Genomic DNA, 24,416 nt, shown 5'->3' with positions numbered 1-24,416 from the left:
TGGTTTTTTTTTTTTTTTTTTTTTATTTTTGTAGGTGGGACACTGGCCAAGGGCAACAAAAATCCAATAAAAAAATATGCCCACTGAAATGCCAGTCCCATAAAAGGGTCCAAAGTGGTAGCCAAAAATTGAAGGATAAGTGTCTTGAAACCTCCCTCATGAAGGAATTCAAGTCATAGGAAGGTGGAAATACAGAAACAGGCAGGGAGTTCCAGAGTTTACCAGAGAAAGGGATGAATGATTGAGAATACTGGTTAACTCTTGCATTAGAGAGTTGGACAGAACAGGGGTGAGAGAAAGAAATCTTGTGCAGCGAGTCTGTGGTAGAAGGGAAGGCATGCAGTTAGCAAGATCAGAAGAGCAGTTAGCATGAAAATAGTGGTAGAAGACAGCTAGAGATGCAACATTGCAGCAATGAGAGAGAGGCTGAAGACAGTCAGTTAGAGGAGAGGAGTTGATGAGACGAAAAGCTTTTGATTCCACCCTGCCTAGAAGAGCAGTATGAGTGGAAGCCCCCCAGACATGTGAAGCATACTCCATACATGGACGGATAAGGCCCTTGTACAGAGTTAGCAGCTGGGGGGGGGGTGAGAAAAACTAGCAGAGACGTCTCAGAACACCTAACTTCATAGAAGCTGTTTTAGCTAGAAATATGATGTGAAGTTTCCAGTTCAGATTATAAGTAAAGGACAGACTGAGGATGTTCAGTGTAAAAGAGGGGGACAGTTGAGTGTCATTGAAGAAGAGGGGATAGTTGTCTGGAAGATTGTGTCGAGTTGATAGATTGAGGAATTGAGTTTTTGGATATTGAACAATACCAAGTTTGCTCTGCCCCAATCAGAAATTTTAGAAAGATCAGAAGTCAAGCATTCTGTGGCTTCCCTGCATGAAATGTTTACTTCCGGAAGGGTTGGACGTATATGAAAAGATGTGGAAAAGTGCAGAGTGGTATCATCAGTGTAGGAGTGGATAGGACAAGAAGTTTGGTTTAGAAGATCATTAATGAATAATAAGAAGAGAGTGGGTGACAGGACAGAACCCTGAGGAACACCACTTTTAATAGATTTAGGAGAAGAGCAGTGACCGTCTATCACAGCAGCAATAGAATGGTCAGAAAGGAAACTTGAGATGAAGTTACAGAGAGAAGGATAGAAGCCGTAGGAGGGTAGTTTGGAAATCAAAGCTTTGTGCCAGACTCTATCAAAAGCTTTTGATATGTCCAAGGCAACAGCAAAAGTTTCACCAAAATCTCTAAAAGAGGATGAGCAAGACTCAGTAAGGAAAGCCAGAAGATCACCAGTAGAGCGACCTTGACGGAACCCACACTGGTGATCAGATAGAAGGTTGTGAAGTGATAGATGTTTAAGAATCTTCCTGTTGAGGATAGATTCAAAAACTTTAGATTGGTAGGAAATTAAAGCAATAGGGCAGTAGTTTGAGGGATTAGAATGGTCACCCCTTTTAGGAACAGGCTGAATGTAGGCAAACCTCCAGCAAAAAGAAAAGGTAGATGTTGACAGACAGAGCTGAAAGAGTTTGACTAGGCAAGGTGCAAGCACGGAGGCATAGTTTTGGAGAACAATAGGAGGGACCCCATCAGGTCCATAAGCCTTCCGAGGGTTTAAGCCAGCAAGGGCATGGAAAACATCATCATCAGGGAGGAACAAGCCCAGAATCGTCCAAGGTAGAGTTTTCAGCAAAGGTTTGAGCAAAGAGTTCAGCTTTAGAAATAGATGTGATAGCAGTGGTTCCATCCAGTTGAAATAAAGGAGGGAAAGAAGAAGCAGTTATTGGAGACATTTTTGGCTAGATGCCAGAAGTCATGAGGGGAGTTAGATCTTGAAAGGTTTTGACACTCTGTTAATGAAGGAGTTTTTGGCTAGTTGGAGAACAGACTTGGCATGGTTCCTGGCAGAAATATAAAGTGCATGAGATTCTGGTGATGGAAGGCTTAAATACCTTTTGTGGGCCACCTCTCTGTCACATATAGCACGAGAACAAGCTGTGTTAAACCAAGGTTTGGAAGGTTTAGGTCAAGAAAAAGAGTGAGGAATGTACGCCTCCATGCCAGACACTATCACCTCTGTTATGTGCTCAGCACACAAAGACGGGTCTCAGACAGGTCTTGGACATGGAAGCAATAGTCATTCCAAGGAAAATCAGCAAAATACCTCCTCAGGTGCCCCCAACTAGCAGAGGCAAAGCGCCAGAGGCACCTTCGCTTAGAGGGATCCTGAGGAGGGATTGGAGCGATAGAACAAGATACAGATATGAGATCTTGATTGGAGGAGCCCAACGGAGAAGAAAGGGTGACAGCATAAGCAGAAGGATTAGAGGTCAGGAAAAGGTGAAGAATGTTGGGTGTGTCTCCAAGACGGTCAGGAATACGAGTAGGGTGTTGCACCAATTGCTCTAGGTCATGGAGGATAGCAAAGTTGAAGGCTAGTTCACCAGGATGGTCAGTGAAGGGAGAGGAAAGCCAAAGCTGGTGGTGAACATTGAAGTCTCCAAGAATGGAGAACTCTGCAAAAGGGAAGAGGGTCAGAATGTGCTCCACTTTGGAAGTAGTCAAAGAATTTCTTATAGTCGGAGGAGTTAGGTGAAAGGTATACAGCACAGATGGCGGAAAACTCGGAAGATTCAAGAGCGTGGGCACGAGAGCAGGTTAAGTCATTGCGCACATAAACGCAACATCCAGCTTTGGATGAAAAATGAGGATAGAGAAAGTAGGAGGGAACAGAAAAGGGGCTACTGTCAGTTGCCTCAGACACCTGAGTTTCAGTGAGGAAAAGAAGATGAGGTGTAGAAGAGGAGAGGTGGTGTTCTACAGATTGAAAATTAGATCTTAGACTGTGAATGTTGCAGAAGTTAATGAAGAAAAAGTTGAGGGGGGTGTCAAGACACTTAGGGCATTGACAGAAAGGCAGTCTGACCTGGGGACATTTATGGTCCCTTCCCCAGATGGGGATTCCGAGGCTGGTGTAGGAGTCGCCACGATAATTTTGAAATATTTGAATGAAGGGTGTGTGTGTTATTAGGTGCTTGTAGTTTTGTGTGGAGGAAGAGAGTTGTCTTTAGAGGGCAAGCTGTGACTGCCCCTTGTGTTGTGAGACACAAAGGGAAATGTTCAGTGAGGTCACAGCTGGGTTTAGTAAGTTCGCAGTATCCCCTGAACAGTGCTTTAGACCTCACTGGGAGTAATTGTTGTTTCGGTAGGTGTCTACTGCCTCATTCTTGTGACAAGGTACAACCTTTCAGTGAACTGACTATACCTGACTGGTGTAATATGATATATTTATAAGTTTTAGTACTAGTAATAATGTTTCCCACATAGTTTTGTTAACTTTTTTACTAATGTTGCCTCTTCCAATTTTTATCAGTATTCACTCCATGGTTGAAATCTGGCATAATTTTCTTAATTTTTTTGGCTTATGATCTTGCATATTTGTGTGTAGGTAATTAGCCCCACTACTGCTCACAACAATATGGTTAATTTTTTCTTTAACTTCTTCATTCTGGTGCCACCAATGTTGGTGTCATAAAGTGCCAGTGAGGTATACAGTGATGCCTACCTTAGCTTCATAATTACATTTAGTTTTAATAGTTGCTGAGTGATCTCTTATTTTGTGTTGGCTCTACTAGGAGACTATATTGTCCTTGAGGTTCTGTTGCTTCACCCAACATCCACCAATCTTGTAAATCAGCTACACAATGCCCTACCCTCTGTCCAGAATGAGAAGTTCTGATTGGTCAAGCCTACATCCCCTGCCAACAGGTCCCCCCATTGTGGTCTCTCCCTCATTCCCTTAATCTCCCTTATCTCTCTCCTTCACCATGTACATCTCTCCTCCACAGTCTCCCCCTCCCTTGTACCTTCCTTGTCTACCTTATCCTCTCCCTCTTCTCCTTCCTTTCCCCCACATTTGTCTCCCCTCCATGCCTACACCCTCCTCCTCACCTAATGCCTTTCCTATTTACAGCAGTTTCTCAAACTTTTTACTCCAAATAACTTTGAAATCCCCCAAATATGGAAATTTGATGATCTTGGCAACACATTCACTTCTCTCTCTCTCTCTCTCTCTCTCTCTCTCTCTCTCTCTCTCTCTCTCTCTCTCTCTCTCTCTCTCTCTCTCTCTCTCTCTCTCTCTCTCTCTCTCTCTCTCTCTCTCTCTCTCTCTCTCTCTCTCTCTCTCTCTCTCTCTCTCTCTCTCTCTCTCTCTCTCTCTCTCTCTCTCTCTCTCTCTCTCTACATAAGTCATGACATTAGAGTACAGAGTATAAATACTTATAACTATAAATACAGTGGTTGTAATGTGGTACAATGTCATGTTATAGGAGGCCAAAAAATTTCCGGTGAGGTGCAGGGAACTATCTTTGGCTTGCTACAGGTATGATAGGAATTAAATTAATAGAGGAGCACAGTTATCAGTGCAAGCACACCAGCCAGGCATTGACAGCACATTTAAAAGTCTGGAGCATAGCAGCGTTGTGGACCTCTGTCTGTTGCACTAGACAATTCCACAACCTAGTGTATCTTGGTAGGAAGGAGTGGAGGAACGTTTCCGTCTTGGTGAAAGGCACTATGAGCTGCTGCTGCCTCATGTGGGTGTCCCTTGTGGCATGAGGGTAAGGCATCGCCCATGGCTGCCAGAATGTGGCTAGGTGCAGGGTGCCTTCCCTGTGTATCTTGTATGTGGTACACAGGCCTACCATGTCCTGCCAGTGTTGCAGGGGCTGTAGGGGGATAGCTGTTGGGCTGACAGTGTCTTCTGTGAGATGAGCCATTGGGCAGGAAGACAATGTCAGAGGCGTGTACTCCATGACAGGGTGGACTTGGGCTGCATAGAGGTTGGCTATGCCTCGAGCATCAAGGAGGTGTGCAACTCGCCTGACGCAGTTCAGCCTGTGTGCTGCTTCGGAGGTTGTATTCTTGACATGGCTGGTGAAGGAGAGGTTACTGTTCACCTCAGTGCCAATAATGTTGACTTCTGTTTGCAGGGGTAGTACCTTTGTGTTAAGAAGTATAGGTGGGATGGGGAAAGTTGGGTGACTGCATTGCCAGGAGATATGCATGACCTGGGTCTTGTCCTGGACCAGATCCACCTGCCAACGTCATCCCCATGCGGCGATGGTCTCCAGTGTGGTGTTGATGAGGGCAATAGTAGTGTGGTGGTCAGTGGTGTCACAGGAGAATGATAAAGTGCAGTCATCCGCATAGCCATGGACCTCTGGAATGAGCTGCAGGAGGTCATTAAAGAAGACATTCCACAGGAGAACCCCAAGGATGCTGCTCTGTGGGGCGCCTGCACTGACCAGATACTCCTGTGAAGACTGCTTGTTCACCACCATGTGGAGGGATCTGCCCCATAGGTAGTCTTGAAGGAGGTGGAGAAGGCTGCTGTTCATTCCCATGCTGTGGAGCCTGGTAATGAGAGCAGAGTGCCACACTCAATCAAAAGCTCCAGCAATGTCCAGGGCAATTATGAAGGTGTTGCATCCTCTGTCCAGGGACTGGTGCCATGAGGTGGACATGTGGAGCGGGAAGTCGTGGGTAGACATGTTGGAGCGGAAGCTAAACTATCTGATGCTAATGAGGTGGTGTAGGTCAAAGAAAGGCATGACCTGGAAGGCTATGATAGCTTCCAATGTCTTGCCAAAGATGGACAGGAGGGATATGGGCCTGTAGTTCCTTGGTTCTGCCTTCTTTACCTTTTTGTGGATGGCTACTACTCTCACCTCCTTCCACTAAGAAAGCCACTTACCATTGCTGAGGCAGTGTTGGAAGATGGTGGTGATGGGAGCAGCACAATTTTTCAGGATGTGGGGAGACACACCATCTGGTCCCAAGGCTTTCTTAGAGTCGAGCATTGAGAGGTGGCTCTTCACGTCGTCAGGAGTTATTTTGATGCTACCAAGTACTGCATTTGTGAGATGCGGCACAGCAGGAGGATGATGCCCAGGGTCAGGAACTAACATTTTTCCTGAGAAGTGAGCTACCAGCACTTGAGCTTTTCGTGGCTCTGAGTGGCAACTGGGCCGTCAGCCCTGTTGAGTAGTGGAATGTGGTCATCTGATGCCAGGCCTTGGTGTTCCTTGAGGGCAGCCCACCAAGACTTGCCACCCACAGAGTGGCCAGAGAGTTTGCTCCTAAGCTCATTCTGCCACTTTTGCTGAGCCAGTCAGTCACTGAACCTGCTGCATGTTGCCACAGGCTGCCTTATGTAGTTATTTGTTGACTTATGTTGGGTGGCATCTGTAGCGTCTCCAGGCCTTGCTCTTGTTGTTGGCTGCCACTCTACCATCATGCCCGGGACCATGGTAGGTCATGTGGTTTAAGAGTGAAGGTATGACTGGGAATATACTTGCTTTGAAGCGAGTGAATGGTGTTGGTGAAGCTACCCACCTGAGTGTCAATGTCGCCTATGAGGATGCTGTGCCAGGGTGTTTGGCTTAGTGCTTCCTGGAAGCCTTCCAAGTTGGCCTTCCCCCACAGCCAGTTTGGTGCGCTTCATGGAGGCATCCCTTAGCGCAGTGACGCTTATTTTGCTGAGGACCGTCAGGTGATCTGAGGATCCAACAGCTTCAAGGGGGTGTCTTCTGGTAGATTGCTGATAACTGGGTCAAGGGAGGACCCTAAGATGTGTGTTGGGAAGGTGACATGGTTAGTGAGGCCATATACAATGAGGTCTTCAAATGGTCTTGCTATGAGGTGTTGATTGAGACTACCCATAATGATGGTGTGGTTGCAGGAGTACTGATGCAGCAACCTGTCGAGGTGGGTATGCAGGAACTGTATGGGTTCAGCCCCCTGCCAGTGTGGACGGTAGCAGACACAAAGAAGGGTGGAGCCATGATGTTTTATCCATATCTTGAAGAACATCATCTCAAGGTGGTCAGGGAGAGTGATGTCTAGTGGCTGTACTGACAGGTTCTTGTGGAAGCAGACGGCTACATCACTGAAGGTTCTGCATGTCCTGTCCTGTCGGTACCACCTCATGTATCCTTGGATGAGTCCGTAATTACTAGGGATGGATTAATTTAAGAAAGAAAGTCTTCACCATGGCCACTACGTCAAGTGTGTGAGGGATCACACAGGAGTGAATGAGATCACCAGTGTTGGTCTGGAGACATCTGACATTGGTGGAGATGATGGAGAGGTGGTCACGTTTACTGGCCTGCATGACTACACACACTGAGGTGGTTGTAGAGAGGCTGAGATAGGGTGGGTGGTAAGCAACTGTTGAGTGAGGACTGGCAGTGCTGATTGTGCTGGCCAGTTGCCGTGCAGTACTGGTGTTAGTGCTTGCTGGTGGAGAGAGGCAGGGGTAAGAAGACGGCTGAGGGACTGAACAAGAATGGCGTTGGTTTGTGCTTGCTCATTCGTGATCTTGTGGAGGAATTGCTTATGTCTCTCCTCTGCTAGTTGAGTGCAGCAGTCCTGTTTGGAGTGACCTTGCCGGAGACAGTGGTCACACTTCTTCCTGAGACAGATGGACTCAGAGTGACCCTTGCATCTGCTGTGATGGCAAAACTGCACAGGTTGGGTAGAGATGGAGTGTGGCAGACCAGCGGCACCAGAAGAGGACTTGGGTGACTGTTTCTTTATCTGTTGAGTTTGTGTTTGGCCTCCTTGGTACACAGGGCCCTGGGTGTTGTTGGGGGGATTACGGGTAGTGGGTGTCCTGGTAGTCCTGGAATCTTAGTGTTGGGATGGGTGACGTGGCAGATGGGTGTGACATTGCGAGTTGCTGGATACAGCACGGTTAGGCAGGACTAGGCTGGATGATGGTACAGAGGCAATTAGATGTGTGGTGGAGGCACCAGGAGCAAGCGGGTAAAGGTCAGGCTGTTCCTGACTGGGTGTATCAGGACCGGGTTGGTCCTGGCTGGGTGAGTCAGGTCCACGCTGGTCGGGGCAGAGTTGGCCAGGGCCAGGTGGAGCAGTGCAGTGGTAGAGGCTTAGAAGATGTTCACTAGGCTTGTGCTTCTTGGCTGGAGGAGACATGGTTGACTCAGTCGTGGTCAACTCTGTCAGGGCGCGCAGATGAGGCAGTTGTCCGGACCTTGACCTCCTCCAAGCTGGTGTAGTTGGCAGCTATGTTGTCAGTGAAGTCCAGGACACTTACTACAACATCCCTTGCCTCACCAATGTTGGAGGAAATGCTGCTGTAGAAGCAGATGATTGTATTCTTGTTGAACTCCTCTGAGGTTATGAATAATGCTCAAGAGCTCAGAGGGAGGGAGCTCAAGCAGGTCTTCCTCGTTGCTGTCTGGAGCATTGAGCATTACTGTGCTGGCTTGTTGGGGGCAGGCGCAGCTTCCTCTTTGTACAGAACCAGGGCTGTGATGCCCAGTGATGCATAAGGGGTGCGGACTTGACTGCAGTCAAAATCTGTCAGGGCACCAAGGCAGCTGATATGGGCTGAGTTAAGTCAATTAGAGAAAGAACAAGCACTCACTGGTGTTTTTACAGTAGTTTTCCCACAAACACTACAGTAACGTTGTGGGGTGTACCCAGAGTCCTGCAGGGCAGGCAAGGATCTTGTGGGTGCTTGGTTCCACTGACATATCAGTGGTAGGGTGGTGCAGGTTGCTAATTATGCATGGAGGGATAGAGAGAAGAGATGAGGAGGGGGTGACAAGCAGAAGCAGGGGGGGGGGAGGCAGGGCAGTGCGGCTGCCGGCAGCTGATCTCAAGGTCGTTGCTGTGGCAACCAGTAAGCATGTACTTCACGTGCATGAATACTGGGCAGTGATTTGAAGGGAAGTTTTAGCAGCAAGCACAGATTTTCATCCAGGTTTACAGGCCGAGTCCAAACACTATCCCATAACCACATGCGCCACAGTGTGCACAGCAAATTCTCTCTCTCTCTCTCTCTCTCTCTCTCTCTCTCTCTCTCTCTCTCTCTCTCTCTCTCTCTCTCTCTCTCTCTCTCTCTCTCTCTCTCTCTCTCTCTCTCTCTCTCTCTCTCTCTCTCTCTCTCTCTCTCTCTCTCTCTCTCTCTCTCTCTCTCTCTCTCTCTCTCTCTCTCTCTCTCTCTCTCTCTGTGTGTACATTGGTATTGCTGTCACTAAGACATTGTATGCTTTTTTGAATGTAAAGTAAAGGACAAGAAAGAGAGGTGGGTTAGCTTCAGTTAGTATTTACATGGGTAAGACCTTCCCAGCTGTATTATGGGTATCACTTCAGGTCAGTGGTACACCCACATACTCAGTAGAGTTGTATAATATAGGCTACTTGTTTATGCAAGCTTGTCATAAACTCTAAAGAATTTTCTTTATAAAAGCTGATTATTACTACATAGACGTAGACTACATACGTAGACACCTGCTGAAACGATAATTACTCCCAGTGAGGTCTAAAGCACTGTTCAGGGGGTGCTGTGAACTTATCATTAAACCCAGCTGTGACCTCACTGAACGTTTCCCTTTGTGTCTCACAACTCAAGGGGGCAGTCACAGCCTGCCCTCTAAAGACAACTCTCTTCCTCCACACAAAACTACAAGCACCTAATAACACCCACACACCTTCACTCAAAAATTTTAAAATCATCATGGCGACTCCTACACCAGCCTCGGAGTCCCCCATCTGGGGAGGGGACCATAAATGTCCCCTCCCCATGTATGTCCCCTCCCCATAAATGTCCCCTCCTCCTGTAAATGTTTACAGGAGGAGGCAGTAGACACCTGCCGAAACGATAATTACTCCCAGTGAGGTCTAAAGCACTGTTCAGGGGATGCTGTGAACTTATCATTAAACCCAGCTGTGACCTCACTGAACGTTTCCCTTTGTGTCTCACAACACAAGGGGGTAGTCACAGCCTGCCCTCTAAAGACAACTCTCTTCCTCCACACAAAACTACAAGCACCTAATAACACACACACACCCTTCACTCAAAAATTTTAAAAATCATGGCGACTCCTACACCAGCCTCGGAGTCCCCATCTGGGGAGGGGACCATAAATGTCCCCAGGTCGGACTGCCTTTCTGTCGACGACCCTAAGTGTCTTGACACCCCCCTCAACTTTTTCTTCATTAACTTCTGCAACATTCGCGGTCTAAGCTCAAATTTTCAATCTGTAGAACACCACCTCTCCTCTTCTAAACCTCATCTTCTTTTCCTCACTGAAACTCAGGTGTCTGAGGCAACTGACAATAGCCCCTTTTCTGTTTCCTCCTACTTTCTCTATCCTCATTTTCGATCCAAAGCTGGATGCTGCGTTTATGTGCGCAATGACTTAACCTGCTCTCGTGCCCACGCTCTTGAATCTTCCGAGTTTTCCACCATCTGGCTACGACTACAGAGTCACTCTCATACTAAATTTATCTGTGCTGTATACCTCTCTCCTAACTCCTCTGACTATAAGAAATTCTTTGACTACTTAACTTCCAAAGTGGAGCACATTCTGACCCTCTTCCCTTTTGCAGAGATCTCCATTCTTGGAGACTTCAATGTTCACCACCAGCTTTGGCTTTCCTCTCCCTTCACTGACCATCCTGGTGAACTAGCCTACAACTTTGGCTATCCTCCATGACCTAGAGCAATTGGTGCAACACCCTACTCGCATTCCTGACCGTCTTGGAGATACGCCCAACATTCTTGACCTTTTCCTGACCTCTAATCCTTCTGCTTATGCTGTCACCCTTTCTTCTCCCTTGGGCTCCTCCAATCACAATCTCATATCTTTATCTTGTCCTATCACTCCAATCCCTCCTCAGGATCCTCCTAAGCGAAGGTGCCTCTGGCGTTTTGCCTCTGCTAGTTGGGGGGACCTGAGGAGGTATTTTTCTGATTTTCCTTGGAATGACTACTGCTTCCGTGTCAGAGACCCGTCTTTGTGTGCTGAGTGCATAACAGAGGTGATAGTGTCTGGCATGGAGGCGTACATTCCTCACTCTTTTTCTCGTCCTAAACCTTCTATACCTTTGTTTAACACAGCTTGTTCTCGTGCTATACATGTTAGAGAGGTGGCCCACAAAAGGTACTTAAGCCTTCCATCACCAGAATCTCATGCACTTTATATTTCTGCCCGGAACCATGCCAAGTCTGTTCTCCAACTAGCCCAAAAACTCCTTCATTAACAGAAAATGTCAAAACCTTTCAAGATCTAACTCCCTTCGTGATTTCTGGCATCTAGCCAAAAATATCTCCAATAACTTTGCTTCTTCTTCTTTCCCTCCTCTACTTCAACCAGATGGCACCACTGCTATCACATCTATTTCTAAAGCTGAACTCTTTGCTCAAACCTTTGCTAAAAACTCTACCTTGGACGATTCTGGGCTTGTTCCTCCCTCTCCTCCACCCTCTGACTACTTCATGCCACGTATTAAAATCCTTCGCAATGATGTTTTCCATGCCCTCGCTGGCCTAAACCCTCAGAAGGCTTATGGACCTGATGGGGTCCCTCCTATTGTTCTCCGAAACTGTGCCTCTGTGCTTGCACCTTGCCTAGTCAAACTCTTTCAGCTCTGTCTGTCAACATCTACCTTTCCTTCTTGCTGGAAGTTTGCCTACATTCAACCTGTTCTTAAAAAGGGGTGACCGTTCTAATCCCTCAAACTACCGTCCTATTGCTTTAATTTCCTGCCTATCTAAAGTTTTTGTGTCTATCCTCAACAGGAAGATTCTTAAACATCTATCACTTCACAACCTTCTATCTGATCGCCAGTATGGGTTCCGTCAAGGCCTGCTCTACTGGTGATCTTCTGGGCTTTCCTTACTGAGTCTTGGTCATCCTCTTTTAGAGATTTTGGTGAAACTTTTGCTGTTGCCTTGGGACATATCAAAAGCTTTTGATAGAGTCTGGCACAAAGCTTTGATTTCCAAACTACCCTCCTACGGTTTCTATCCTTCTCTCTGTAACTTCATCTCAAGTTTCCTTTCTGACCGTTCTATTGCTGCTGTGGTAGACGGTCACTGTTCTTCTTCTTCTAAATCTATTAACAGTGGTGTTCCTCAGGGTTCTGTCCTGTCACCCAACTCTCTTCTTATTATTCATTAATGATCTTCTAAACCAAACTTCTTGTCCTATCCACTCCTACGCTGATAATACCATCTTGCACTTTTCCACGTCTTTTCATAGACGTCCAACCCTTCAGGAGGTAAACATATCATGCAGGGAAGCCACAGAACGCCTGACTTCTGATCTTTCTAAAATTTCTGATTGGGGCAGAGCCAAACTTGGTATTGTTCAATGCCTCAAAAACTCAATTCCTCCATCTATCAACTCTACACAACCTTCCAGACAACTATCCCCTCTTCTTCAATAACACTCAACTGTCCCCCTCTTCTACACTGAACATCCTCGGTCTGTCCTTTACTTATAATCTGAACTGGAAACTTCACATCTCATCTCTAGCTAAAACAGCTTCTATGAAGTTAGGTGTTCTGAGACGTCTCCGCCAGTTTTTTCCTCACCGCCCCAGCTGCTAACTCTGTACAAGGGCCTTATCCGTCCATGTATGGAGTATGCTTCACATGTCTGGGGGGGTTCCACTCATACTGCTCTTCTAGACACGGTGGAATCAAAAGCTTTTCGTCTCATCAACTCCTCTCCTCTAACTGACTGTCTTCAGCCTCTCTCTCACCGCCGCAATGTTGCATATCTAGCTGTCTTCTACCGGTATTTTCATGCTAACTGCTCTTCTGATCTTGCTAACTGCATGCCTCCCCTCCTTCCGCGGCCTTCGCTGCACAAGGACTTTCTTCTTTCTCTCACCCCTATTCTGTCCACCTCTCTAATGCAAGAGTTAACCAGTATTCTCAATCATTCATCCCTTTCTCTGGTAAACTCTGGAACTCCTTGCCTGCTTCTGTATTTTCACCTTCCTATGACTTGAATTCCTTCAAGAGAGAGGTTTCAAGACACTTATCCACCAATTTTTGACCACTGCCTTGACCCTTTTACGGGACTGGCATTTCAGTGGGCATTTTTTTTATTAATTTTTGTTGCCCTTGGCCAGTGTCCTTCTTACATAAAAAAAAAAAAAAAAAAAAAAAAAAAGAGATAGTACTGCTGTAAATAGTCATGGTGAAATCGTCACTAATCATCACACATGCACAGTTTTTACTTATTCACTCACTCTTATCTTTTCATGTGTATTATGTTGTTCCTGCATGCAGAAACTGTAGTCAGAATTTCTAAAGTTTTCATATGGAGTATAGCTTAATGTTTGGGGTGTAAACTGAGCCAAAACTGAGGTATGGTTTTCCTTAACTTCTTGGGATTAGTATGATTAGCATTCATTCATTCTTTTAAAAAAATGTGTGATGCTGATACAAATTAGGAGCTGCATGATACAGTTATATACAGAAATTATTCAGCTATCTAACTGTGCATAATACAGACTGATCATATGATTCCTTGTGGTGCAAATTAATATCAGATAAGAAAAGGTCATTATGATATGTTTGAACGTGTATATAGTACGCAGGCCACGCACATGGTTTGAAGCATCCGGCATGAAGAGGATAATGCAATATTATATATTTGAAAGTGTATATAGTGTACATGATTTGAAGCATCCAGCGTGAAGAGGATAATGTAATCCTTAGCAGTGCGCAAGTTGTGAGAATGGTAATAAAACAGGATTATCTCACTTTTGAAACCTGCCCTTTTTTTCTCAGGTCTGGTGCCACTGCTGGGTTTGGATGTGTGGGAGCATGCTTATTATCTCCAGTATAAGAACCTGCGTGCTGATTATGTCAAAGCCTTCTTCAATGTGATCAACTGGGCCAACGTGAATGAGCGCTATGAAGCAGCTCGCAAGGCAGCTGGTCACTGACTGCAACACCCCTACATGCCAGCCCGCCTCTAGCAAAGAATTCTTTAAGGCCACAACAATAACTAACGGACCTGGTACTAGCTTTTTGCACATGAGCACCTTGCCTTGTGATGTACTATTCATGTTTAAATATTATATCCTAAGTAATGTACGTGGAGTGTACCAAACCAATGATGTATGAATAAACTTTATTTTAAAATTAATTGATATTTGTTGTATGGATATTGTGCTTCATACTGTCCTCATCATTTTTCTTTTCAGGAGTCCATTATGACTGGTATTGTACAGTAGGCAGTTTCAAAACCAGGTGCAAAGTTATAGTGGATCAGAGGGAGCTAATGTCAGATATAATTCCAGGATGGAAAAGACCGCTTCAGCATGTTAACTGGTAGGGATACTGGGAAATTAAGAAAGTGAATCTTGCACTTAAATAGATCATGTTGATCATATTTACTACACTGAAATTAAGAGGAAAGATAGTCCTATTATGTTAATAGTAGATAGCTGAATATTGGGTCCCCCTCATTCTACATAAATTTGTGTAATCCAGTGAAAATCAATGAGAAATCTACAAAATTTGAATTATGAGACTGCATGTGAAATTAGCTGAAGTTCCATCTTAAAAGCACAAGTTTCCTCTAAACAAAATCCATTGTTCTTAATTATTCTTTTTTAACTTCACTAAGCTATGAAACATGAACTTTATTTAAATTCATACAAATAAAGTTGAAACATGTTCTGTGTTGCCATATATTTTTTGAGAGATCTATTTATTAACAATTATTTGCATATTGTAGTATGTTGTAGTGTCATGAATGATGAGCAGAGCTGCTATGGCTACTTTCACTGTATAATGCTACTTGCTCTATGACTGTTGTGGTGCCTCAAAATCCGTCATATCTTTTGCTCATATAGTCCAATGCCAATATACAATACAGTTCATTCTTGGTGAGTCTAGCAGAAGTCTTGAAAGGAAATTTTTAATACTGGAACTTAGAAGATAGTATAGATGTGAACTTGGTTTTTAATTAAAAAATAGTTTAAGACAATCATATGTTCACCCCATTCTCTCTCTCTCTCTCTCTCTCTCTCTCCTCTCTCTCTCCTCTCTCTCTCTCTCTCCTCTCTCTCTCTCTCTCTCTCTCTCTCTCTCTCTCTCTCTCTCTCTCTCTCTCTCTCTCTCTCTCTCTCTCTCTCTCTCTCTCTCTCTCTCTCTCTCTCTCTCTCTTTCTTTTTATTTATACAAATCTACATCATATGTGTTTACAGAGTTGCAGTACATATACTTTACATATTTAATACAGCAAATTAGGCTAAAGAAGTCACTGCTAATGCCTTCTATCTGAAAGCCTCTCTCTGTCTGTCTGTGGCAACCACACTGCAATCTTGAACTGCTGCCTGGTCCAGCCCTCAACACTTGGCTGCACGGTAACAAACGCGTTCCACCAGCCGATGTATGTGTTCAGAAACTGTCTTTGCTGGTGCCACGTTCTGGACCTGGGCTGGTGCAGCTCCCCAGGGCTACGGGTGACAGCTCTGGTGGTGACTTCGGCATGTCGGGCAGGCTGCCTGAGAGCCTGTAGGTGCGGCACCCGTTGCTGTTGCACCTTGAACATGACAGTGAGGCCCGCCACACCTCGTTGGTGCTGGAGGGTGCGCAGTGCAGGCTGAAGGCCGAGCTCACTGTTCCTGATGAGCCTTGCCGCTCGGTCCTGCACCTTGTCCAGGAGAGCGAGGTGCTTGTTTGCCGTGCCACCCCAGGCCAGGCACGCTTACTCCAAGGAGGAGCGGACCTGCGCCTTGTAGAGTAACTCCAGTCCCTTGGCGTCAAGGAGGTAGGAGATTCTTCTCAGGGATGCCAGCTTCCCTGAGGCCTCTCTGGCGAGTCGCTCCACATGGGTTCTGAAGGTCAACTTAAGGTCGTAAGTGACCCCCAGCACCACCTCATCCCGTGGCGTCAGTGTCTCCCTGTTCAAGGTGAGGCGCGGGGCTCTATTTGTCCTGTTGATAGTGAGCAGCAAACTTTACTTGCCACTTCCTTCCCCAGGCTGCAACGCGGCTCAGGGTGGCATTGATGTCGCGGTTGGCTGCAGCTTCCTCCTCCAGTCCGTAGCTGTGGGATAGTGTTATGTCATCTGCAAACGCCTTCGTGGTAGGAACGAGGTGCATCAGATCATTGACATACACATTCCACAGCAAAGGGCCAAGGCAGCTCCCTTGAGGAACACCTGCCCTTATGGGCTGTGGATTTGATTCCCGCCCATTGATGATTACTTTGAGATGTCTGTCTCTCAAGTAATTCTCAAAGAACTGGAGGAGTGCCCCGTCCATGCCTAGAGCACAGAGCTTTGTTATGAGGGCTGCATGCCACACTTTTGTCGAACGCCACCTCAATGTCGAGCCACGACAGCCGTGGTCTTCCCTTGGTCCAGGAGGAGGCAGTAGACACCTGCCGAAACGATAATTACTCCCAGTGAGGTCTAAAGCACTGTTCAGGGGGTGCTGTGAACTTATCATTAAACCCAGCTGTGACCTCACTGAACGTTTCCCTTTGTGTCTCACAACACAAGGGGGTAGTCAACAGCCTGCCCTCTAAAGACAACTCTCTTCCTCCACACAAAACTACAAGCACCTAATAACACACACACCCTTCACTCAAAAAATTTTAAAATCATGGCGACTCCTACACCAGCCTCGGAGTCCCCATCTGGGGAGGGGACCATAAATGTCCCCAGGTCGGACTGCCTTTCCGTCGACGACCTTAAGTGTCTTGACACCCCCCCTCAACTTTTTCTTCATTAACTTCTGCAACATTCGCGGTCTAAGATCTAATTTTCAATCTGTAGAACACCACCTCTCCTCTTCTAAACCTCATCTTCTTTTCCTCACTGAAACTCAGGTGTCTGAGGCAACTGACAGTAGCCCCTTTTCTGTTCCCTCCTACTTTCTCTATCCTCATTTTTGATCCAAAGCTGGATGCTACGTTTATGTGCGCAATGACTTAACCTGCTCTCGTGCCCACGCTCTTGAATCTTCCGAGTTTTCCACCATCTGGCTACGACTACAGAGTCATTCTCATACTAAATTTATCTGTGCTGTATACCTCTCTCCTAACTCCTCTGACTATAAGAAATTCTTTGACTACTTAACTTCCAAAGTGGAGCACATTCTGACCCTCTTCCCTTTTGCAGAGATCTCCATTCTTGGAGACTTCAATGTTCACCACCAGCTTTGGCTTTCCTCTCCCTTCACTGACCATCCTGGTGAACTAGCCTACAACTTTGCTATCCTCCATGACCTAGAGCAATTGGTGCAACACCCTACTCGTATTCCTGACCGTCTTGGAGATACGCCCAACATTCTTGACCTTTTCCTGACCTCTAATCCTTCTGCTTATGCTGTCACCCTTTCTTCTCCGTTGGGCTCCTCCGATCACAATCTCATATCTTTATCTTGTCCTATCACTCCAATCCCTCCTCAGGATCCCCCTAGAGCGAAGGTGCCTCTGGCGTTTTGCCTCTGCTAGTTGGGGGGACCTGAGGAGGTATTTTGCTGATTTTCCTTGGAATGACTACTGCTTCCGTGTCAGAGACCCGTCTTTGTGTGCTGAGCGCATAACAGAGGTGATAGTGTCTGGCATGGAGGCGTACATTCCTCACTCTTTTTCTCGTCCTAAACCTTCTAAACCTTGGTTTAACACAGCTTGTTCTCGTGCTATACATGATAGAGAGGTGGCCCACAAAAGGTACTTAAGCCTTCCTTCACCAGAATCTCATGCACTTTATATTTCTGCCCGGAACCATGCCAAGTCTGTTCTCCAACTAGCCAAAAACTCCTTCATTAACAGAAAATGTCAAAACCTTTCAAGATCTAACTCCCCTCGTGATTTCTGGCATCTAGCCAAAAATATCTCCAATAACTTTGCTTCTTCTTTCCCTCCTCTACTTCAACCAGATGGCACCACTGCTATCACATCTATTTCTAAAGCTGAACTCTTTGCTCAAACCTTTGCTAAAAACTCTACCTTGGACGATTCTGGGCTTGTTCCTCCCTCTCCTCCACCCTCTGACTACTTCATGCCACGTATTAAAATTCTTCGTAATGATGTTTTCCATGCCCTCGCTGGCCTAAACCCTCGGAAGGCTTATGGACCTGATGGGGTCCCTCCTATTGTTCTCCGAAACTGTGCCTCCGTGCTTGCACCTTGCCTAGTCAAACTCTTTCAGCTCTGTCTGTCAACATCTACCTTTCCTTCTTGCTGGAAGTTTGCCTACATTCAACCTGTTCCTAAAAAGGGTGACCGCTCTAATCCCTCAAACTACCGTCCTATTGCTTTAATTTCCTGCTTATCTAAAGTTTTTGAATCTATCCTCAACAGGAAGATTCTTAAACATCTATCACTTCACAACCTTCTATCTGATCGCCAGTATGGGTTCCGTCAAGGCCGCTCTACTGGTGATCTTCTGGCTTTCCTTACTGAGTCTTGGTCATCCTCTTTTAGAGACTTTGGTGAAACTTTTGCTGTTGCCTTGGACATATCAAAAGCCTTTGATAGAGTCTGGCACAAAGCTTTGATTTCCAAACTACCCTCCTACGGTTTCTATCCTTCTCTCTGTAACTTCATCTCAAGTTTCCTTTCTGACCGTTCTATTGCTGCTGTGGTAGACGGTCACTGTTCTTCTCCTAAATCTATTAACAGTGGTGTTCCTCAGGGTTCTGTCCTGTCACCCACTCTCTTCTTATTATTCATTAATGATCTTCTAAACCAAACTTCTTGTCCTATCCACTCCTATGCTGATGATACCACCCTGCACTTTTCCACGTCTTTTCATAGACGTCCAACCCTTCAGGAGGTAAACATATCACGCAGGGAAGCCACAGAACGCCTGACTTCTGATCTTTCTAAAATTTCTGATTGGGGCAGAGCAAACTTGGTATTGTTCAATGCCTCAAAAACTCAATTCCTCCATCTATCAACTCGACACAATCTTCCAGACAACTATCCCCTCTTCTTCAATGACACTCAACTGTCCCCCTCTTCTACACTGAACATCCTCGGTCTGTCCTTTACTTATAATCTGAACTGGAAACTTCACATCTCATCTCTAGCTAAAACAGCTTCTATGAAGTTAGGTGTTCTGAGACGTCTCCGCCAGTTTTTCTCACCCTCCCAGCTGCTAACTCTGTACAAGGGCCTTATCCGTCCATGTATGGAGTATGCTTCACATGTCTGGGGGGGTTCCACTCATACTGCTGTTCTAGACAGGGTGGAATCAAAAGCTTTTCGTCTCATCAACTCCTCTCCTCTAACTGACTGTCTTCAGCCCCTCTCTCACCGCCGCAATGTTGCATATCTAGCTGTCTTCTACCGCTATTTTCATGCCAACTGCTCTTCTGATCTTGCTAACTGCATGCCTCCCCTCCTCCCGCGGCCTCGCTGCACAAGACTTTCTTCTTTCTCTCACTCCTATTCTGTCCACCTCTCTAACGCAAGAGTTAACCAGTATTCTCAATCATTCATCCCTTTCTCTGGTAAACTCTGGAACTCCTTGCCTGCTTCTGTATTTCCACCTTCCTATGACTTGAATTCCTTCAAGAGGGAGGTTTCAAGACACTTATCCACCAATTTTTGACCACTGCTTTGACCCTTTTAAGGGACTGGCATTTCAGTGGGCATTTTTTTTTATTAGATTTTTGTTGCCCTTGGCCAGTATCCTTCCTACATAAAAAAAAAAAAAAAAAAAAAAAAAAAGGGCCCCACTCCACTTCGTCGAGAGGAGAAGGTGCAGGTCTGCTGCTGACCTCCCCTGCCTGAACCCAAACTGTCCGTTGCTCAGCAGGTGGTGCCTCTCAAGGTGCTGCGTGACTCGAGGCCACAACAGTTTCCAGCACTTTGCTCAGCACAGGCAGCAGGGACACGGGTCTGTAGTTTTTTGCCTCTGTCTTTGCATTTTTCTTGTGCAGAGGCACCACACTACTCCCCTTCCACATTTCAGGCCATGTGGCGTTGCTGAGGCAGGGGTTAAAGAGTGAAGCGAGTGGGCGCGCCAGCTCCACAGCACACTGTCGGAGTACGCGGGGACTAATGTCCTGTGGCGCCACTGCTTTTTTCTCGTCCAAGTTTGCGAGTATCACTTTCACTTCTTCTTCACTTGTGTTCACTGTCTCTAGTGTTTCTTTCACGATTTGAGGGAGTAGCGGCGATAGTCTTTCAGGATTGGGGATGCACATCTTTTCAGCGAAGTGCTTGGCCAGGAGGTCCGTTTTGTCATGAGCAGTGTGGGCCCGGCTGTCTGCCCGGTGGAGTGCAGGGATGGAAGTGCCCCGCGACTCACCCTGCTGGTCCTTGACAAGGCTCCACCATTGTTTACAACCAACCTGGCCTCCCCTTAGCTTACTCTTGAGGTTAGCTTTCCACTGCTCCACTGCCCATGTTTGCGTGGTATTTGTGTGCATTGTTGCCTCTCGGTGCCTTAACCTGTTCCTGGCAGGGTGTCTCTTAACAGCATGCCAGGCTCGGTGCTTGGCAGCAGAGCGGCACGCAAGCAGAGTGGCACACAGGGCCAAACCAGGGCTGGTCTGATGCCTTGGTTTTGTGGTCTGAGTGCGGCACCCAGTGGGCTTGCAGGGCGTGGAGCAGCTGGGTGAGCCGCCTCACCTGCTGGTTAGCGTCGCCACACAGCACGTCTCCCCTGTCTGTGGTCCTCAGGGTGGCACTGAGGGCATCCCCAGTCGACTGTCTCTCTCTCTCTCTCTCTCTCTCTCTCTCTCTCTCTCTCTCTCTCTCTCTCTCTCTCTCTCTCTCTCTCTCTCTCTCTCTCTCTCTCTCTCTCTCTCTCTCGTGTGTTAAGGATGTAGTGCATGTACGGGTGTGTATTTCTTGGGGGAGGAAAATTTTGTTTTCTTTTTTTTTTTAGATATTTTCAAGAATCTTAAATTATTGTTATTACTAAATTAGAAGGCTATGTAGATGAAGGTGCATGCCCAGAGAGATGGCGTTGTGTATATATATATATATATATATATATATATATATATATATATATATATATATATATATATATATATATATATATATATATATATATATATATATATATATATATATATATATATATATATAATGGCATTAGGTCGGTTGCAGTTTCGACTCGCTTGTCTCCAGACAGGTGGAGACTTTTTTTTTTATGAAATGAGTAGGGTGTTGCACCAATTGCTCTAGGTCGTGAAGTATAGCAAAGTTGAGGCTAGTTCACTAGGATGGTCAGTGAAGGGAGAGGAAAGCCAAAGCTGGTGGTGAACTTTGAAGTCTCCAAGAATGGAGATTTCTGCAAAAGGCAAGAGTTTGAATGTGCTCCAGTTTGGGAGTTATGTAGTCAGAGAATTTCTTATAGTCAGAGGAGTTAGGTGAGAGGTATACAGCAGATAAATTTATTTTGAGAGTGACTCTGTAGTCGTAGCCAGATGGTGGAAAACTCCAGAGATTCAAGAGCAGGTTAAATTGTTCTGGACATAAAAGCAACATCCAGCTTTGGATTGAAATGGAGGATAGAGAAAGTAGGAGGGAACAGAAAAGGGGCTACTGTCAGTTGTCTCAGACACCTAAGTTTCAGTGAGGAAAATAAGATGAGGTTTAGAAGAGAAGTGGTGTTCTACAGATTGAAAATTAGATCTTAGACTGCGAATGTTGCAGAAGTTAATAATAAAAAAAAATGAGGAGGGGTATCAAGACACTTAGGGTCGTTATCAGAAGAGTAGTCCGACCTGGGGACATTTATGGTCCCCTCACTAGATAGGGATTCCGAGGCTGGTGTAGGAGTCGCCATGATCATTTTGGATTTTTGATGAGTGAAGGGTGTGTGTGTTATTAGGTGCTTGTAGTTTTGTGTAGAGGAAGAGGGCAAGCTGTGACTGCCCCCTTGTGTTGTGAGACACAAAGGAAAATGTTCAGTGAGGTCAAAGCTGGGATTCTCAGCAGATTACCCACATGACGGCCACTTTCAGGAGCTTGTAACTTATGTGACAGCTACGCACAAGAGTGAATGATGGCCCTCTGAGTATATAAGACATTTTGGTTAACAACTCTGTGTGTAAACAAAATCCAGTCTTGTGGGATAAAAAATAAATAAATGAAAAATACAAAACTGGATAAAAGAAATATCATGAGTCGAATTAAATGGAGGAATTAATGAGTGAAATTATTATTTTATATATTCTGTAATTTATTCTGTAATTTTTTTTAATGGTTTGCCCCTGAATGCCTGTATTCCTTGAAGGCTTGAATGGTCTGAAGAGCCCGTGGTAATGCGGACTGAGTGACGCCTGCAGAAGCGCGTGATGCATTTTTTTTTATATGCAAAGTAAGAGATATATAATTATGAAAATGAAAATCACACTAACTTCACTATTACTTTACTGTGAATATCTGCGGAAGTCTGTCACATTATGTGCTGAGTTCCTTATTGTTGTAATACAAATGTAAGAAATTCTGTACTCTCTGCCTCCTCTCCGCTTCCTCCTTTCCAATAAAAGTATTTGGTGGTCACCGGTAGAATTCTGTAGCGTTAAATACTTAGGGTACATCGTCGCCACTCTGAAAAGAGAGTTGGGATTAATCCTTAGTACTGGCAACTCCCACTCAAAATGGCATTGAACCACTCATGACCCGCTAGCACTAAAGATATAAGTTACAGTGACGGGGCGATTTGAGTGATTTCACCGTATCAGTTCTACATCTTTGTGTGCAGTACAAGCAATAAAGGTAATGCATCCAGTCTTTATTCCGACATAACAGAACGTTGGTATGACTCAATAGGGATTAATAGGTTGCTGAATGACACTGGAAGCTGGTATTACCGGTCTATGCCGAGGTCTGCATATTTTCAACCTGTGTTTGAAACTTCTTGAAAATATTATCTTTATCACATTATTATTGTGACTACTTATGTACTTAGTAAGTCAGAAACGTAGACAATTTTATAGTTTTCAAGATATGGAACGCTTTTATGTGCTGCATAGCTGTGTTACGGTATGATAAAAACTGCACAACTGTTGCTGCAATGTGGATTGGGGTTCATAGGATTCATTTGTCGCCCTACTATTATTAGAACACTAGTTCCTCGCCTGCATGTTTGTTTTGCTTTCTCAAGAAATTATGAATTTATCATAATTTCTGCAAGGAATATTTGATTGATCAACTAATTTGGTGAGAAGAAATATATTATATATAACCTGGCCCATTATGGATCAGTGAGCACATCAATGGCAAGATGGAGAGAGCCATATTTGGGTTGACTGTAGAGATGAATGTCGCGGCGAAGCGTGTAGAATTCTTTGAGGTAAAAAAAAAAAACAATAATTAATAAATAAAATAAAATAAAATAAATAAAATGAATAAATAAAATAAATAAAAAAATAATAAAAAAAATAACCTTTTGATTGTTAGTGAAATTTTGCGACATATTTCTTAATTTGAATAGCTCCGATCAAAAAATAAAACCACAGACATTAAAAGACTTGAATGACCTGACAACAAATTTTTGCTGTCAGTGGTGTCTCAGTATTGTAATTCAAACTTGTTCTGCAGCATTTTATTGAATGAAGACAAACCATAAGTGCAAAAGCGCTAAACATTTGACTAATCTGTCTTCTTGAGCTTAACAAGATGGTTTGGTGAAAATGCAAAGTACGGTATTATAAAGACACCACTGACATAAAAGAACTGATACAATAGTTCAATTACTTTTTTACATCAATACTTTTGTTACTGTACGGTAGAATCTTAGAATTTCCAATGAAGATACGAGTGTCATAATAGTATTAGTAGATCGAGTCGGACAGGCGTCCCCTATAGCATTTGTTATCTCACATGAATCTCTCTCTCTCTCTCTCTCTCTCTCTCTCTCTCTCTCTCTCTCTCTCTCTCTCTCTCTCTCTCTCTCTCTCTCTCTCTCTCTCTCTCTCTCTCTCTCTCTCATTACTCAACCTATGATTTTATTTATCTTTATTTATTTATTTATTTATCTTAATGATAGTTTAATAAGGAGTCTGCATCATCAATAGAGAAACACCAGCGAGATTTGTGGTAATTCCTGTGGTCTCTGAAACTAATCCTTAGTTTCCTTACTAATCCTTAGCTTTCAAAACAGACCACGCAAATAACAAATCTACCTTTTCCGAAAGGGACAAATCCTGCAGGCCACAAAGTAGAAAGCAACGGTAAGGCAATGATAAATCAAGTCAGCAGACTAAACTAAACTAAAGGAGAATGAGTTCGAAAACAAGTGAGGAAGGTTTTCCCTTCATGCAGTTTTCGTGGCCTTGACTCAATGGCGAACTGTGTGAAAATACAAAGTTAGTACAAATTTCGGGTGTTCTTGTAATAAAAAAAAAAAAGTGACTAAATTGAATGAAGTAAAGATAAAAAAAGTGTGACATGGTCAAACACACACACACAAACACACACCGATGTGTTTGTTAATTTCGAAAAAAAAAAAAAAGTGCTTCATGAAGACTATAATTGTTGCAAGACACAGACACTCCCACCGATGTGCAGTTAGAGGCCCATTGGTTCAAGAGTTAGAAGCATTGTCACGAACGCAGGAATGTCGTGGTGGTGAGGGGGACACAA

At 44.8% G+C, this 24,416-nt stretch overlaps 2 protein-coding genes across 4 annotated transcripts in view; both read left to right on the top strand.

Annotated features, from left to right (window-relative positions):
* LOC135113211 (superoxide dismutase [Mn], mitochondrial-like) overlaps positions 1–13,989 on the top strand; it is a 64,024-nt gene extending 50,035 nt beyond the window's left edge. For all 3 annotated transcript variants that reach the window (XM_064028352.1, XM_064028353.1, XM_064028354.1), the window contains exon 7: positions 13,629–13,989. In XM_064028352.1, the coding sequence (XP_063884422.1) occupies positions 13,629–13,786 (158 nt within the window). In that variant the 3' untranslated portion in view covers positions 13,787–13,989. The remainder of the gene's footprint in view (positions 1–13,628) is intronic.
* An 8,520-nt stretch (positions 13,990–22,509) lies between these two features.
* The window catches only part of LOC135113210 (pancreatic triacylglycerol lipase-like), a 78,355-nt gene continuing 76,448 nt past the window's right edge, over positions 22,510–24,416 (top strand). Inside the window, exon 1 of the mRNA XM_064028351.1 lies at positions 22,510–22,547. The gene's annotated coding sequence lies outside the window, so the exon portion shown is untranslated. The remainder of the gene's footprint in view (positions 22,548–24,416) is intronic.

This window comes from Scylla paramamosain, chromosome 25 (assembly GCF_035594125.1).
Source record: "Scylla paramamosain isolate STU-SP2022 chromosome 25, ASM3559412v1, whole genome shotgun sequence".
Classification (NCBI taxonomy): Eukaryota; Metazoa; Arthropoda; class Malacostraca; order Decapoda; family Portunidae; genus Scylla; species Scylla paramamosain.
This window is presented reverse-complemented; position numbering and strand designations above follow the sequence as displayed.